Source organism: Sphaerodactylus townsendi, linkage group LG11 (genome assembly GCF_021028975.2).
Source record: "Sphaerodactylus townsendi isolate TG3544 linkage group LG11, MPM_Stown_v2.3, whole genome shotgun sequence".
Classification (NCBI taxonomy): Eukaryota; Metazoa; Chordata; class Lepidosauria; order Squamata; family Sphaerodactylidae; genus Sphaerodactylus; species Sphaerodactylus townsendi.
Genome location: NC_059435.1, coordinates 36,622,760 through 36,640,168, shown reverse-complemented (window position 1 = coordinate 36,640,168; position 17,409 = coordinate 36,622,760). Strand labels below are relative to the sequence as shown.

Sequence of the window (17,409 nt, the reverse complement as noted above, 5' to 3'; positions counted from 1 at the left end):
GAGAGTGTGGGTCTATAGGCCCTGAAGGACTTTAAATATTAAAACTAGCACTTTAAATTTAGCCCAGAATTAAACAGACAGCGGTTATAAAACTATAGGTGAGTGCTGGCTAATGCCAAAGACAGGTCCCAGCATTCTGTACTAGTTGAACTCTCCAAGCTACCTTTGAACCTGGCAAAGTGTATGTTGTAATAGTCCAAAATATTGCAGAAGTAGATTGCATTAATTTGGTGCTACCAGCTGTCCTAGACCCTGCTTGCTACCTCTACAAGTTCCAGGAACAGCAGAAATAATGGGTTAAAGGGGAAGGAAAAGAGATTCCACCTAAACATCAGGAAAAACTTCCTGACAGTAAGGGCTGTTTGACAGTGGAATGTACTATCTCAGAGTGTGGTGGAGTCTCCTCCCTTTGGAGGCTTTTTTAACAGAGGTTGGATGGCCATCTGTCAGGAGTGTTTTAATTTTGTGTTCCTGTATTGCAAGGGGTTGGACTTGATGGCCCTTGGGGTCTCTTCCAATTCTATGATCTCATGATCCCAGGGCACAATGATTAGTGTCTGATGAGGATCCAGTCTAAATCTCCAATCTGGCAGTAGCACCTCACAACTAAACGATGAGTATTGCTGGTGAGCACATCACTGGTTCAAGTTTTATAACGGTATTAGTGTTTGGGAATGGCTTAAAAGTGATGTCTCCCAAGGACATTTTCTCCTTGGTCAGTGCTAGGATCCAAATTAATATTTCTATAGGCTGTTCTATCGGAGGTTGCAGAAAGGAAATAAAGTGGGATCTGAACTAAATTGGTGGTTTCCACTATTCCTCCTGGCTGCTGCAGAGCCACCTTATGCCATGCCTCAGAGCCTCCTGTTCCCTATGAGTGATTTTGTGGAGATGCAAGTAGGAATGCAGAGACTGGAGAGTTCCATTCTGCTACTGGGAAATTTAGTCTGGATCCAAACCAAAGTTTCATAACATTGGCTATTTAAGTGTGGACTCTGCTTAGGAAGTGGGTCACATGCATGCAGAATACTTACACGAACTGAGTTTTGCAATCTATATCTCTAAAATGATACCATGCTTGAATGAAGTCACAGAACATTATAACAAAAGGGTGCTTCTGTCCTTATGGAAGCACTGAAAACCAGCCCAAGTCTTACACAGCATTAAACGTTTATTATAAATGTCATTAACAGCAAATACAGTTTAGAAAATCAATATACTGCTACACTGATTCATGTTTCACACTAAACACAAGTTTGTAAGGCTTACTAACAAAAAACAAATGTATGCTTCTATAGAAAAACATTCTATCCAAGTTCAGGCAGTAAAACACAGATCTCCTATTACTTTGGCTGAAAGTACATGTGAACTACATCAACTTGCTTGGAAAGTCCATTTCAAAGCAAGCTGAGCTACAGAGCTGCCCATTTCCCCTCTGCTGCCAACAGTAAATCCAAATCAAAGAAGCCTTGCAACCACCCTATTTATCCAAACTACATACCCTGTTTAATCAAGTGGTTCCTGGGAATTGTAATTCCCAGAATGCAAACACCAACGATAAAAAATGGTGGGCAACTTAATTTTCATAATATAAATGGAAGGAAAAAAGACTGAGGCAGAATTTCCTTTGCTCTAACTACTGACAAGTAACTAGATTTCCATTTACATATTTCAGTTGAATGGCTATTTTAAATATATCATCTGTAAGAGTATGTCCATCTGTGTGGAAGGGAAGTGTTACTAAAGAGTTCATGAAATCTAAGCCCATAAGTAAAACAGCTATATGTACAAATGTACAGTTTAGATTTCACAGCAACAACATTTGGCTAAAAATACTCCTTTTTACACCATAAGAACATTTCTGCTGACAAATCAAGTTATACACAGGAAAAAAAGCTGTCAAAGGCAACCAACAAATGCCTCATTGTATCTGGAAACAAATTTCTTTTTAACTGACGTGTACTTGGGCATCTTTTTCTCCTTAAAGATTGGAGAATCCAGAAGTCCGACATCTGTAAAAGGGTCTCCTCGTCGAAGCTTCCTATAAAATAAATTATAATTCAGTTTTGAGTAAGTACAGTTTTGAAGATGTTCAGTATTATTCCTGCCTTTTTTAAAAGTCCAGCTAGATCTATAGTCATGGATTCAGCACCTGGTTCCACATGCAGAAATAGCTAGCACCTTCTCCTGCTAGGCACTTCAGGCTTATTAAATAATGAAAATCCACAAGTGTAAGTGCCAAAGGCAAAGGATTCCGAAGTGCCCAAAAGAAGCATGCATGGAGCACAGTTCAAGGATCCAAACTACAGAATCACAAAATCCAGTCATCTTCAAAGCATTTTACAATTTTTGAATGAACTGAAATGAAAAGACACTAACCTGTTGAGAGCTGGTTCTTTATAGCTCATGCTAACTGTACATCTGCGTCTGTTATTAAAAGTTTCTTTTTCACCAGAAGAAATGAGAGGATGAGAATTTCTAGTTATTGTAGAAGATGATGCAAGGTTGGTGATATCGCCAAGATGACAGAAATTTTGAAGATTTCCCAAAGGTTTATCTGTTCAAAGAATTACCACTATTATTTTGTCTCTCTTCCACTCTAATTGTGTTAGATCTTAGCAATCTGTGGGTTCTCCTACGTCCAATAGTTGATGCCTGGGACTGTGAAACCCACATGGACAAAAAACTCATGCAATTTAAATAGGTGCTAAGGAACATGTTCTGCCTCTTCCATCAATGACACTAACTTGATATAAAAAAGAATAGATAATTGATATAACAATTTCATCCCCTATTCATTCCTCTCCTCAGTTTAGCCCCCGCCCTCCCCAAACCCATATGGTAATAAGTTCAGAGTTCCAAGACCTCAGTAAAATGACTATCAGAGGCTCATTCCGCACATGCAAAATAATGAACTTTCAAACTGCTTTCAGTGCTCTTTGAAGCTGTGCGGAATAGCAAAATCCACTTGCAAACAGTTGTGAAAGTGGTTTGAAAATGCATTATTTTGCGTGTGCGGAAGGGGCCAGACTGTCAAAAAGGACATTTGTGGGGACAGGAGAACATGAGAAAGATCTGTAGCTGCCATTGCCTTCCAAGTATGAATTTCTCGATCCAACTCATTTCTATTTTAAACCAAACTTAAACTGCAATCCTAAAATCTGGCTTTAAGCAACACATTAAAATAGTTTGAGCTTTGTATGTTAGCCCAGCAGAAAATAAATGCATTCAGTTTTAAAATGCTAAAATAACCACACCACTCTTAAAACACACATACAATCTGTGCTGGAAATCAGTCATTGCTCCAACTAGCCAAAGAGCCTCAATACTTGCATGAAATGAAACTTCTCCACAAAAAGAACAAAACCAACAATCTTCCTAACATGTCAAGTATAAAAAGAACAGATACTTGTAATTCTTGTAATATTTAATCCATTTGTCTTCAACAGTTTCAAAGATAAATTTTCTTTAAAAGTTCAGACTCTGAAAATGCATCCTAAAAACTATTAAACTATTAAATGGTTTAAAAATTATTGTAATGGCTTTACCTTCAAATAAAATTGCATGGAAATTATATAGATGGATGGATGGATATAACTGGTAACTTTATTAATGTACATATAAAAGATTTTACAGAAATTCTCATCAAACATAAATCTGACAATGTTCCCACAAGCACAATTACATGCCCAAGTGCTCCATCCGACGCCCACAACTGATCCAAACATTTCTTTATGTTGCCGTTTATCACCAAACATGAGTAATAGATCCAAATTACTTAAGTATGGGGTATAGTGGTCAAGCATTGAACTAGGATCTAGAAGATCCAGGTTCACTCTCCATTCTACTCTGGAAGCTTGCTGGGTGACCTTAGGCCAGTCACACACACTCTCAGCCTAGCCTACCTCACAGGGTTGTTATGAAGAGGGAGGGGATGTGAATAAGTAACACAGCATTTGCTTGGTATGTGTGTCTCAGGCTCAATCCCCTATATCTCCCCAAAGCACCAGGATATAGATGGTGACCTCTGTTTGAGACTCCAGTGAGCTGTTGCCAGACTGAGTGAATAATACTGACTTTGATGGGGCAATAGTCCGATTCACATCTCACCATGACATGCCTCTGAAGATGCCAGCCATAGATGCGGGTGAAATGTTAGGGGGGTGGGGGAGAGGAACTACTAGACCACAGCCACACAGCCTGGAAAACGCACAACAGCCAGCCTGATTCAGTATCAGGCAGTTTTGTGTGATGTAAGCAGCTATGTAAGCAGTTTATTCCGACTTTTGATTATGTGTTCCTGCATTGCAGGGGGTTGGACTTGATGGCCCTTGTGGTCTCTTCCAACTTTATGATTCTATGGGTCCCCATTAGGGAGAAAACCAAGTTATACATGAAGTACACAAACAATATGGACACCTTACTGTGTGACAACTGCATTATGCAGAAAGACACTCATTGGTAATCTGCTTATCGCCAAATTAAGTGTAGTATTATCCAAAGCAGCTGTGGCTGGGCACAATCCTGAGCATCACTACGTGGATGGAAGCTAAAGATCTCCACTTTGCCACGCAATAGAGATTTCAGACAAGCAGTATGATTTCTACTGCCCATTGCCTGGATCCATTGTTGGGAAATTTATCTTGTACATACTTAATTGAGAGTAAGCCTCCATCAAAACAATGAACTTGCTTTAAAAATGAGTAGAATTGAGCTTTAAGATAAATTATACGCATATACACCAACCATGTCGTACTATTCTTTGGAAAACACCTTTACAATTTATTGCCATACCAGAAGACAAATTAGAAGTATCTTTGTATGTAGATAACGTATTTCCTTCTGTTTAAAAACTGTTCTTGGACTGAGAAACAAGACTATCAAAACACTGAATTACCTGGTTTGAAGTTGATATTTTCCGAAAAAGAACTTGTCTTGTGTTCTTTTTCTTTGTTCTCTTCAGTGAAAATAGAACAAGGAACATCTTCAGCAATGTTCATTACAACATTAGATCCACTGTTTTTCGTTACAGATGTGTTACTTTTGCCTGTAACATATTGCATGGGAATGCATCGTAAGTATCCAGCCTTTTCATATTACATTCATCTGTAATTTCTGATTTTTGTCCCGTGTTTGTAGGACACAATTCCTCAACTTACATTGGGAACCAGCTCCAAAAAGTTCCTTAAGAGTACTCCAACCTTTACTTACCACTATTGTAACAGCTGTTGGTTTATTTTAAGGGATGCATGCATACACAAACAGCACATACGGGTTGGAACTGAGTACCACCATACCAAGTTATGCATGCAACTATGACTTTCTCTTTTTAGGTTAAGATCCAGAGAAATGAAGGTCTGGTCCACTAAGGCAGAGGATCCTAGAATCATCCTTCAACCTAACAATGCTCAATTCTGTCCAATAGCTTCTGGGGCATGTTATACATGTGAGAAATACATCAAGGCTTCTTATCAGAGCTGCCCTTTCTTCTTGGCATTGTCCACATTAAACAGGGGAAATCACTGTATGTCACATTAGTAAATGCAGGGAAGAAGGAATTATATCTGTAAGTAAAATGCAAACTCATAAAAAATAAGTCAGATTATTCAGTTTTGAAAAAAATATATAATAGCTGAGTAAAATCTATAGGGAACTTAGTTGCAAATACTTAAGTTGCAAACTGTTCAAGGCACAAAGCACAATAATGAATAGAATGACTTGGTTTCAATAGTCTACTTACCTTTACACATTTTTTCCTCAGTAGTTCTTTCATGCTGTTCCAAAACAGCCCTTTTTGATTGCCGTCTTGTGTGCACTGGAACTGTATCACTTCTGTGGCTTAATGTTTTCATAGATTTTGATTTGTTTTTGTAGGGCTCATAAAGACTGTCATTAGAATCATCATCTGATGATGAATCACTACATATTTCTTCTATACAACTATTATCATCCACGGTATTCTCCTTTTCTTTATTTTGCCGGAAAGGTGTAATATGGACACTCTCCTCAAAAATAAAGTCATATGCATCACTAGAACCCACAGATAGATCTGCTTTTCCTTTGGAACCAGAATGTTTATTCCGGTTTTTCTTTTTTGATCTTGTCCTAGAACGCTTTTTTACTTCCTCCAGTTTCCTTTTTTGACCTCTGTCCTTCTGTGTTTGAGAATTACTATTATTAAAATGAGTTTCCTTTAGATCTGTTGTTGATGAACTGCATTCAGTTGGCATATGTGAGTATACTAAGCTTTGATCTGGGCTTGTATCATTCGTGTTCTCTGTGTATGGATACATTTCTTCAAACTGTTCGTTATTCATCACTAGATCTCTCTCAGGTCTAGTTTTGTCTTGTTCACAAGATTCTATAATCTGGTCAGTTATTTCTAAATTGTTATCATCAGAAACACAGAGCTCCCTCTGGTCATCGATCTTCAAATAGCGACGTCGGGTAGATATGCTTTTAGGTAAGGAATTGCCAACTTGCTTATTGTCTTCATTTGATGAAATATTTCTGTTCTCATACGACTGACAGTTCTCATGAGAACTATTTTGCCAACCTGATAATTTAAGATAAAATATGTCAATTTCTACTGGCATGGGCCAAAAGAGACCTAATTTGCTGACCACTTCAGTAGTTCAAGTTAAACAAATGCACAGATGTCAAGATTATTTCTACCACAATTAATTAAAATTAAGAATACTATTATAGTATGCAGTATCTCAGGAAGAATACATATGGTTTAAAGAGCTTAACAGAACAATACATATCTTAGAACAATAACAATTAATAAAGCTGTGATATAGTAATGAAAAGGCACAATCTACTCACAGCATACCTGTGAAATGACTTTCCACAGGTTTTAATAGAACCTGTTTTCCTGATCCTGCTGAACAAAATTTTCAGTTGCATTTAACTACATACATAGGGAGAATATGCTACATATAATCATTCTGTTTTAATTAATGCCTACATCCCAGGATTCACATCAGAATTCCTATAACTGGATCTGCACTCCTGACATGCTCAAGGTGCCTTTCTCCAGATGAAGACTGATTTAGTTCTTCATGGATTAAGACAAAAATTGTTTTTATTTATGTTATTTATAGTCTGCTTTTCTCACTTGGATTCAAGACAGATTACACAGAGTGAGTCAATACAATCGACGGATGAGACATTCAGTAAACATAATAGGATTAGGGTTGTGGATCCAACAAGAAGTCTGAAAAACAAACTGAAGCAAAGTATAAGTTTGCTTTGTGATTCATTAAATGATACAAAATTCAAGCGTAGGATCCTAGTTTCAACTAACTATACACATTAGTATACCCTGTAGCCCATTATTTTTTTCTGAGTAACTTTGTGAGTAATTTAATACAGTTCAATTCTATTGCCTGCACAGAAAAGCCCTCTTGAATAATTCAATTTTGAAAATTTAGTAGAAAGCCATATCAGTGGGAGCCTTCCTGACTTCCTAAGGCAAGTCATTCCATAAGGCAGGTGCCATAATAGAAAAGGCATGCGTATGGGAGACTAATTGATAATTTTGCCCATTTGGAGGTTGGCATCTACAGAAGACTCTGCTTCAATAAACAAAGCTGTCATGGCAGACCATGGAGGATAGGCAGTCTCGCAGGTATGAGTGTCCCAAGCCATAAAGGGCTTTGTAGGAGATAGTCAAATAAAATAAGAAACTGTTTCTTCCTCATGATCAGGAAATACTTAAATCTTTGGAGGAAGTGTGGAGAGGAAATGACAGGAAAGGAATTTAAAATTAATTTGTTAAGAAAAATGAGGGGTTGTGATTTTGTAGTTTGTAAACTACAAGTCCAAAACCCTGAAGTATCAACTTCTCTTTGTATAACAAGAATCTTCAACATTTATATTTTTATCAAATGAAACACAGGACTACCTACCTTTATTTGCCTGCAGCGATGGGCCCGTAGGGATATTTTCCACATCTTGCCAGGAATCAGATAGAAAATCTGAACAATGTTTATCGGTGTTATTTTCAGGTTCACTTAAGAATGCTTTGCCTTGCTTATTTACAGTGAAGTCAGGCTTTACAATAGTCCTAAGAGGAACAGTTGGAATTTAATGAATATTTTAAGAAAAATACCACCATTAAAACAGGTTGCTTCCCCTCACCTCCATTATTTTTTCTCACTTATTTTCTAAATAATCTTTTCTACATTAATTTTGAATGAATCACCGATTTTTTCTGTCAACAGTGACATCGCTGTTTGGGTTGAAAAGCAGCATATAAATGCTATAAACAAATAAAATCAATCAATCAACAAAGTACATGCCTGAAAGATGACAAAGTAATGGCTATTCACTTCTTGGATAACAAAAGTTTCTTTTTAAACTCATGCTGGTCTAAAAAGTTGGTATCAATGGTTATAACAATGCATTCAGTGCTCAGGAACCAAGCAATGAATGTTATGCATTACTAACAATGCAATTCTATGCAGAATAGATCCATTGAAATCATCATGCTTATACATTGTCCCATTGAAAAATAAAAATGCGGTTCTACATAAATGAAAGCAGTGAGCTTCTGCTAGAAAAAAGTCCCAATATTAAAATGGCCACCACAGATAAAACCACCTGTATCTCTGGAATCCCTTGGACTATCACAGCAGTTTTAACAGCATTCTGCTTGAGGCCACCTAGGGATTCTTCTCCACTCGCTTTTTCAAAACTCAAACCTTCCAACTTCATCATTTTTTCTGGGACCCAAAAGATGACTACCACCTTTTTTCAATACAAAGGAAGTAGCTGTGGATTAATTCAGCATTGAGGTTCTGTCTTCTGTGAGACAAAGTATAGACTGGAGTAACTCTGCATAGGATTGAACAGAGCCCTTCAGGGATGGAGCGGTATATGAAATGGAATAAATGATAATACTAAAACTCTGAAAACAAGCAGCGTTCCTGGATATGTTTACATTAATGAATCCTACTTTCAACATTCTGTCATATTTTTGAGCTTTGCATTGAAAATGTTATTCAGTAAATTTTCTAGAATCTGACAAAGTTCATTTAATCCTCATGTGAGGCTAGAGGAATGTCCATGAACCTTCCCTTTAGTGCTCTGCTTTCTGGTTGGCTCTGTCAAAATTATGATTCAGGGGTGAATTATTACATTTATTTTATAAAGTCACTTTAGAACATTTGCTCTTTGGAACAACTGCTCATAAGATTGTCTTCATGATCTAAGAATACTATACCTACACAAATAATAGCTGAAGAGAATCTCAAATTTTCTTCTTTGCATAAATATTCAGATTTTCCATCAAGCAGCTTTGTATTTATTTTGAGTTGGCACAAATAACTTTGTGTCCCCATAAACTTACTTATGAAAACCTTCATTATAGTGCAAAAATCTATTTTATTCTGTTGCACAATAAAGCAAATATAACATTAAATTTCCAACAGGCTTTATCAAATATAAAATGTTCTTACATAGCAGCTTGGTTTTCCCCATGACTGGAGTCACACTCTTCAAATACCCGGCCATAAACAGTCTGGCTCTATAAAAATATTATTCAATTAATCATAATTCATGCAATGGCCCAAAACGTATAGTGAAGGCAGCAGTTTGCTCACTGAATCATAAATCATCACATATTAAATAAAAAGGCAAGTACACATTTGATCCTACTTTTCATGTCTGTCCAATCACAGGATATTTCTACACTTTAGATCTTTCACAATCTGACCAGTATTAGGCATGACCTGTTTTTGCATATGGCTGATATGATATGTATGAAAATGAAACCTGGGATTTTAAGGCAAAGGTCTTAAAATATCTACCCTTGCATAAAAACGGCAAGGCAAGAAATGTATTCTAGTGGATTCTTGGTTTAAAACAGCAACGGTTGTTTCAACAAAAGGATGCAGTGAAAGATAAATATTAGAACCTATTTCATTTTTACTATTAACCCTTTTAACATATGAGTCCATAAACATGGAATTTTTCAGAAATTTTTGATATCTACAGTGAAATTTCATATAGATGAACAATACTGCACATACGCTGACATAGGAACAGGATAATAGTGCCGGGAAAAGTTCCTTCCTTCAATCCCTAAGGAAAAAGATCACTGGTATACATTTCCCATCTGTTTAAAGTATGCAATCAGTCAACAATGTGGTCAGGCAAAAGCAAACTTGCACAGAATTAGTCTGGGTTACAACTCTGTCAAAGCAATATGCCCAAAAATCTATTGAGTGGAGGGTATGCAATGACATCAGGGGCTTGAAAGCAGAGTAAGACAAAAGTTCCAGTAGAAAGTTCCATGTGAGACAGTTCTCCAGAAAGAAATTACTTGTAATGTTGATCAACAGTTGAGGAATAACCTAACTTTCTCTTTCAGATGGCACTGCAGATCAGCAATGGAATCATGGCTGCTGCTTACTCAGTACCACGTAAGTGCAGTTGCCAAGTATGGCTATGTGTCGAGTGCACATGTGTCGAGCGCTGACTAAACAGCGGTCATGTTTCTGCCACAAAGCTCTCTAGTAATAGCATCAAGTTTCACCTCAATTATTACTTAGAAATAGAATCTTATGAACAGATGTCCCATAAAGAATTGGATGGAGAGGAAAAAATAATTTGGAATTCTGCCTCTCATCAAAATACAAGTTTGCCGAGTAGCTTTCTGTTCACCTTATCCTAAACAGTCTTCCATAAGTGTATAACTGCTTACAGCAATAGCTACTGACTAAGACTAGATTAGCAGGAAAACAGCTCAACAACCTGGAAGGCATAGAATGTACGTTTCATGCCTAAACTACAAACTCTGAGTAGTTTTGAACAAGCTGGCATCCCCTCACTTGTCTACTTCCTCAGTCTGTCTTACCTAATCAGGCTACAGTTAGCCCTAGATCTTTCCTATGGAAACAAACATAACGCAAACAAAGAAGTCAGTGATGTTTGCAATAAAGGTCTGAGAAAGGAGCACTGTGTTCTGACCTCTATATAAGCTAGTATGTTCGTATATTGAACTCATAACTAAAACACCACCAATAAAAGATGGCAAAAAGACAAACTTACAGCTTCTGTGGTACATGAATCCTTTTCTGGATCAAGGAGACTAGTTGCCTCCAGGAGGTTCTGAACAGCTTTAGAAATAACATTCTTCACCATCAACAATCTAGTCTAATTGAAAACAAAAATTAAATACTCCAGTTTTAAAGTGTACAAAGGAAGAAAAAACCCCACACCAAATAACATTGTTCTAGTCAACATGCTCATTCAAATATAAAACTAACAGGGCACAGATCTCTATTCTTACTGACATTCCCTGCAGAGTTAAAGCACAAGATTGCTTAATAACATTGTACACTCTTACCACCTCCTTGATTCAAGCCATACATCTTGAAGAATTGTGAAATACTTGAATAATACCACAGATTACTTTAGGAAGAATTACTTTTTAAAAAATCAAGGTTACAGGGCTACATTCAGACACAATAAACTGGGCACAATCACAGGTATCACAGCTTGCACAAAGAGTGACTAAACACTTCCCCATTTGATCAAGCTCCAACTGTCACGTCTGAATACAGGCCCCTTCACCAACGGAGTCTGTTCTGCCCAACATAAAAAAGCAACAGATTTTACACCTTGATTAAAAAAACAACAACACCCCAGTATGGCATGTTATGTAGTTTAATCAATGAAAAAGTGCATGTGGATGTTTATAAAAAGTGTGTGTGGACATTTAAAATTACCTCAGTGTGTTCTTTTTCTTGTTGCACCTCAACCTTTCTTTGCAAGACAAACATTTGAAACTTCAGTGACTGATATTCTCGCTTTAAGTACAGAATAATATCTTGTGCTTCTCTCATTTTGATTTTCTCTTCTTCTAAAGCCAGGGCTAATGCTCTATTGTTTGCTTGGATGTTTTTCAGTTTCACAGAAGAGTCACCTAGAAGAAACTAGAGTTGTTTAAATTTTATCTTTCCCATTTCTGGAAAAACATAAGCAAAATATTTAAAAAGTTACCTGCAATTTTACCCTTGCCAGAAAGAACTGTGTTCGGTCTGCCCAAAGCATATCTGCCCAGTTTGGCCAATCTCTGATTTCTTTTCTCTTTCATGCGCTCTTTTATGTCTTCCAAGGTATCCTTAAATGACTTCTTCAAGCACTTTTCTCTAGCCATGTTCTGCCTTAAAAATTCAAGAACGGAATTATTTTGTAGTAATTTTTATGACCATATTATTTCATCTCTACAAAAGTGCTCCATTCCTCGTTTGATAATGCAAAATCTTACTGAATTTGGAAATATTTGGCACCACAGTTTGAAACATTGCAAAAAAATATGGGCTAGACCTAGACGAACTATTCCACCAATGGCAGAAATTTCCTCCACACACCTTTTCCACCAGATGAAGGCTCCTCATACTGAACATATTTGAAATTACATCACAGTGCAAAGTTTCAAGTTATCCTTTTCCTTTTTGTACTATACATCCAGCCTGACATTCTTGGGAAACTTGGCTAATCTAAGGAAGAGATTTTGCATGATTGTTGTTTTGGGACTTTTTCTGTGCCTCAATACTAACTACAAGACTTGTCTACAGAATCTGAAGCAAAGTGGTAAACTGCAGTATTGCAATCAAAACTCTGCTTATGACCTGAGTTCAATCCCAACAGAAGTTAGTTACTAGTTCAAAGTTGACTTCGCTTTCCATTCTTCTGAGGTTGGCAAAATGAGTACCCAGATGCTGGGGCAAGTGCAGGTAACTGGAAAAGGCAATCACAAACCACCCTGTAAACAAACTCTCCCTAGTAAACATTGTGACGTGACATCACTGCACAGATCAGTAATAATCCAGTGCTTACACAGAGGGCTACCTTTACCTTTTATCTCGAACTGGTAATTATATAGTGTTCTATAAAAATTAAAACTAAAATCCAAACACACAATATAGTCTTGTTAAATATGTCCAAAACTTGTCCCAGGAAGCTACTAAGGTGTCTCTTGCAAGGATTTTTCTTTAATTTGACTTTGGGGTCACTAACGGATGAATGTTAACTAACATTAGCAAAGCCCTGCTTAATCACTCCAATGATCCATTTAATTCAGCATCCTATTATCATAGCAGCTAATTAGATGTCCTGGAAGGTCAACAGACGGAGGTAAAAGGCCAGTTTCCCCTGATAATACTTCTTTTATTTTGAAGCTTACTTTCTTCGACTGAATGTCCAGGTTCTCCTTAATCACCATAGCTAAGTAAGAAATACCACACTCCTGAGAACACCGTGATAATTAACAAGCAGAAAGGTGTTTGTAAACAAGCGTACACTGAAACCTATTCTGCACAAATCTATACTATATAAATCGATATCGAAACACAAAAAACCTATTCATTCCTCTGTAATATTAAGAACACATTAAAAGGAAAGGGAATCAGAGATATAAACAAATGCGGCGATACAGCCAAGCGTTTTTATTCCCCCTTTTGAACAGGAACTTCAGGCAGATTGTACATTGAGCTGCCCCCCACCACTCGACATGGTTTGGTGCAGCTGCCATCAAATTTCGACAGGACACCTTCGAAGAACTGGCTCTCAGGAAGGAGACAACAGTCTGACCACTGCTCTGTAAAAAATAGGAAGGAGCACCCTCCCTTGCCTTGACCCTCCCCTCCCCCTTAATCTCCCGAGTAGGAGATGGCCTCATCCAGCACAGATAAGCACCTTTCCCAAAGTTCAACTGAAACAAATCATTTTGCGTCCTTTCGATTTCAATCTCAATGGGGTCGGTCCTAATAAAAGCGGGTTTTATTCTCCTTTTGGGATGCTGTGTGGGTTAATACGGCTGTTATACAACTTCCCCGTCTTCAAGGCCTTTAGCAACCCATAAGCCACCGGGAGACCCGCAGCCTTCACAAACATAGGAAATTATCAACCGACCCCCAAACAACCGCCGCTGGCGGCTCCACGCACCTAATCGCTCGTTCCCGTTCTGCGCGTTACATCAGGTGGAGTCAGCGCGCGCCAGACGACAGCCGTAAGCAGGCGTTAGCCGGCCTTGTTTTTTCCTCCCGCCTCCTTCGCTTCCCGCCTGTTCGAAATTCTCCGCTGCGCAACATGATTGGCTATCTGTCCGTACAGACATACAGCGGAATGACGTCACCACGTAAACTGGGTTCCTTGTTCTCTGCTCCGCTGGTTCGTCGTTCGGCTGACAGGATCAACCTCGTCTCTCCCCCCTCCCCCCAGCTTTTGCGGTTGTTTCCGCCCGCCCCTTTTCCGTCCCTGTTATTAAATTCCGCCTGTCCTACAGAGCTGAGCCTGGAGATTGATGTGGGGAGTGGCGACAACCCATCTGGGCTATCGAGCCTCGCGAGATGTTTGCGTTTCGTGTTTCTCACAGAACGTTTTAAGCAGTGCGATTGTTTGGAATGCGGTTCTGATGGCGGTTTAGCGCTTGGAATTCGAGAAGAAAAAGAGGCTGCCTGCTAAAAGGGCCCCTTCACCTTTGCCCTATCAATTATAATTTGCACGGTTTTATAGATTTTTGAGGGGAAATGTTGAATAAATTAGAATAAAATGGGCTCAAGAAGAGGGAAGACACCCCCCTCCCCTTTAGGAGAGCAACCCATATTGTTTGGGGTGGGAGAGACTCCTGGGTTGGGTGAAAATGGGCAGGGACGGGGTGGAGCGTCTTGAGTCCTTCACACCCATTGGCAAGGGTTCATGGTCAGATATTCCATTCCTTAGAGGCAGTTATGTGTATATATATAATGCCAATAAAGGCTTCTGTCAATTATGTATAAGGATGCTATCTCCTCATTCAGCCACTTGATGAAAAGAGCGTATTTCAAACCTATTTTAGAGCAACGATTCGAAAGCTGACCGCTACCTGTCAAACAAGATCACTGATGGACTTGCTAGCCAGAATGAAATATTCTGCGAAGATGTGGAATGAGAAAAAAAAGTTGTTCCTTCCCTCTTTAAAATAAATGTTTTTTTAAATGGAGATAAGAATGTGTCATATTGGAAGTACTCTGCATAACCACCAGGCTGCTAAGGATTGAAGGTTTTGGAGGACAGTAATTCATAGTTAATTTAGAATTGTCATAGGTCAGAAGTGACTTGATGTCAGTCCAGAAGACCACAGAATGGGGTAAAATGCAGAAATGTGCATTTATTAATCCTTTTCAGACCAATATGCCTCTCGAACACTACAGAATTGACCGGAACAGGCATTGGGCAAATATCAATACCCAAAAAACAGTAGGATGTGTTAAGGATACTCCAAAATAATAATTTCAAAACCAGAACACAGAAATAGCGAACATTTATTAACCCTTTCCAGGCCAGAGTGCCTCGGGAACACCCCGTAACAGGAATTAGACAAATACCAGTAGCACAAAACGGGATGTACTCCAGAACAGTATTTTTGAATGCAGAATTCTACAATGCAGAAAAGGCACATTTATTAACTTTTTCCAAGCCAAAATTCTTCTGGGGCACCACAGAATGGGCATGAAACAAATACCAGCATCACAAAAACAGGATGCACTGAACATACTCCCAAACACCGAACAATCCATATTTGTTAACTTTTTTCCAGGGCGAAATGTCTCTGGAAAACCCAGAGTGGGCTGGAATGAGAATTAACAACAGGACTGCAAAAACCTGTGAGATAAGTTAAAGGCACTCTAAAATGATATTTTGGAAACCAGAACACAGAACTAATGCACCATTATTAAGCTTCCTGGGTCAAAATGCCTCTAGAACACACACAATAGAAATCATACTGACCTACAAGGCAACACATTTCTGTAATTCTTAAACTATTAATTATGACATAGCATGAGATGTCTTTGCTTCTACTTCTTGTTCATATTGTTGAGGAAAAACCCTGGATTATCTTTGCCTCTGGAAATGCATTTCCCCTTGTTTCTAATATTACAGCTAAAGCATGAAGAAAAAAAACACCCTTGACTCATGGTACCGTTGCTTTCATGGATGGCTTACCTGTAAAATCTTGCATGTGCTCAGCATCTTAGTTAAACTGATCAACATGTGTGCAATTGTTGATATAGGTAGAATGCCAGGACAAGGCACACCAGAGTGGAAGTTTATTGTGCTAAAGTTGTATGTGAATTAGCTGAGAGCCCAGTTTAAATGAGGCACTGGACATTTGACTCTTCTATCATTCCTTCTATATTTAACTCTCATCCAGCCAATCCTATCTCCTGATTTATCTCCCCTGCTTTCTTCATCCCACATAGTAGCCTTGATGCTTAATCTTTTGTATCATACTGTCATCAATTGGGTATGCTGATACACACTAATGTATACTCATACCAAGGCCGTTTCTGCACGGCCCCCCAGGCGCCTCCACGCCGGCAAGAATTCTGCCGGCGTGGAGGCGGAGGCCGTTCGCATTCAAGTGTGTGGGCGGCCTCCAGAGAGGCCGGCAGACGACAGGCGGCTCCGCATGGAGCCGCCTCTTCCCCCTTCTCCGTCCCACTCACCTTGTCCCCGTCATCGGCCTGCTGGCCGTCGAAGCCCCGCCCACGCTGCCCTCCGACCTCCAGGGGTTGGAGGACAGCGATGAGACGGCCAGCAGGCCGACGACGGGGACAAGGTGAGTGGGACGGAGAAGGGAAACAGCGTGTTCCCGGCGGTGCTGTTCGCACCGCGCCGCCGGGAACACGCTGTTGCGGGAAAAACAACCCTTTAAAGGGTTGTTTTTCAGGGCGGCCTGACGCCGCCCTGGGGGAGGGGGAGCGACGCCAGGTCGGCGCTGCTGCTTAGCAGCAGCGCCGCCTGTGCGAATGGCTCCCTGGGAACGGCGTTTTTACCATTCCCAGGGCGCCATAAAACGGCCATGCAGAAACGGCCCATGAGACTTCCGTCCACCTTCATTCTTCTTGCTGAAATCCTATTTCTTGTCTGCACTTTTTCCTACCCCAATGGGCCATGTACAAAAAGGGAGGGATGTCTAGTTGAGATGGTTGCTTGGCATTTGTCCCCGGATGTCCCTGGTGTAGCTATGTGTCTGTAAACATGTTCTAGATAATAATAACAATAATCTTATTCTTGATTTACTCCTTTTAGTTTTAGTGTACATTCAAAAGTATCTATGCTATCTCATCCTGTGTCAAAGATTCCTTACAGCCATTGGGTTGACTTCATACTAAATTGATTATTTTCACTGTTTCCCACTTCCTGCTGCAGTCATCAACAAGACTCAGGAAGATTTCAAGAGCTTTATTTGGAACTGTGTCAGCCCAGGTTCAGGTAGCCGAAACCGGGGTTTCGCTCCATGACCCCGGGATATACTTTACAGTTTGGTTCATCTCCTGAGTCCCCCCGCCCCCCCAAGCCAGACATGCAGATCCCTTTGATATCATTTATCTGGGAGCAGAATTATGTAGA

The 17,409-nt window shown here is 39.3% G+C and overlaps 1 protein-coding gene across 2 annotated transcripts; it reads right to left on the bottom strand.

Moving 5' to 3' along the window:
- Window positions 1-1,153: 1,153 nt before the first annotated feature.
- On the bottom strand, window positions 1,154-14,117 carry SGO1 (shugoshin 1). Of its 2 annotated transcripts, none has more exons than XM_048511303.1 (10): window positions 13,960-14,117; window positions 12,013-12,176; window positions 11,739-11,935; window positions 11,059-11,163; window positions 9,465-9,532; window positions 7,914-8,071; window positions 5,741-6,556; window positions 4,898-5,047; window positions 2,380-2,557; window positions 1,154-2,041 (listed from the first exon to the last, which is right to left on the bottom strand). In XM_048511303.1, the coding sequence occupies exons 2-10, from the start codon at window positions 12,167-12,169 to the stop codon at window positions 1,900-1,902; spliced, it is 1,971 nt and encodes a 656-aa protein (XP_048367260.1). In that variant the 5' UTR covers window positions 12,170-12,176; window positions 13,960-14,117; the 3' UTR covers window positions 1,154-1,899. The 2 variants fall into 2 exon arrangements, with proteins under 2 accessions (XP_048367260.1, XP_048367261.1); XM_048511304.1 differs by having other exon boundaries at window positions 12,013-12,172; window positions 13,960-14,115.
- Window positions 14,118-17,409: the final 3,292 nt, after the last annotated feature.

Excerpts from the sequence above, each read along its gene's own strand:
- SGO1 (XM_048511303.1), bottom strand. The coding sequence starts at position 12,169 with ATGGCTAGAGAAAAGTGCTTGAAGAAGTCATTTAAGGATACCTTGGAA. Across the intron at positions 5,048-5,740 it reads TGAGGAAAAAATGTGTAAAG|GCAAAAGTAACACATCTGTA; the intron begins GTAAGTAGACTA and ends AATATGTTACAG. Across the intron at positions 2,042-2,379 it reads AAAGAACCAGCTCTCAACAG|GAAGCTTCGACGAGGAGACC; the intron begins GTTAGTGTCTTT and ends TTTATTTTATAG.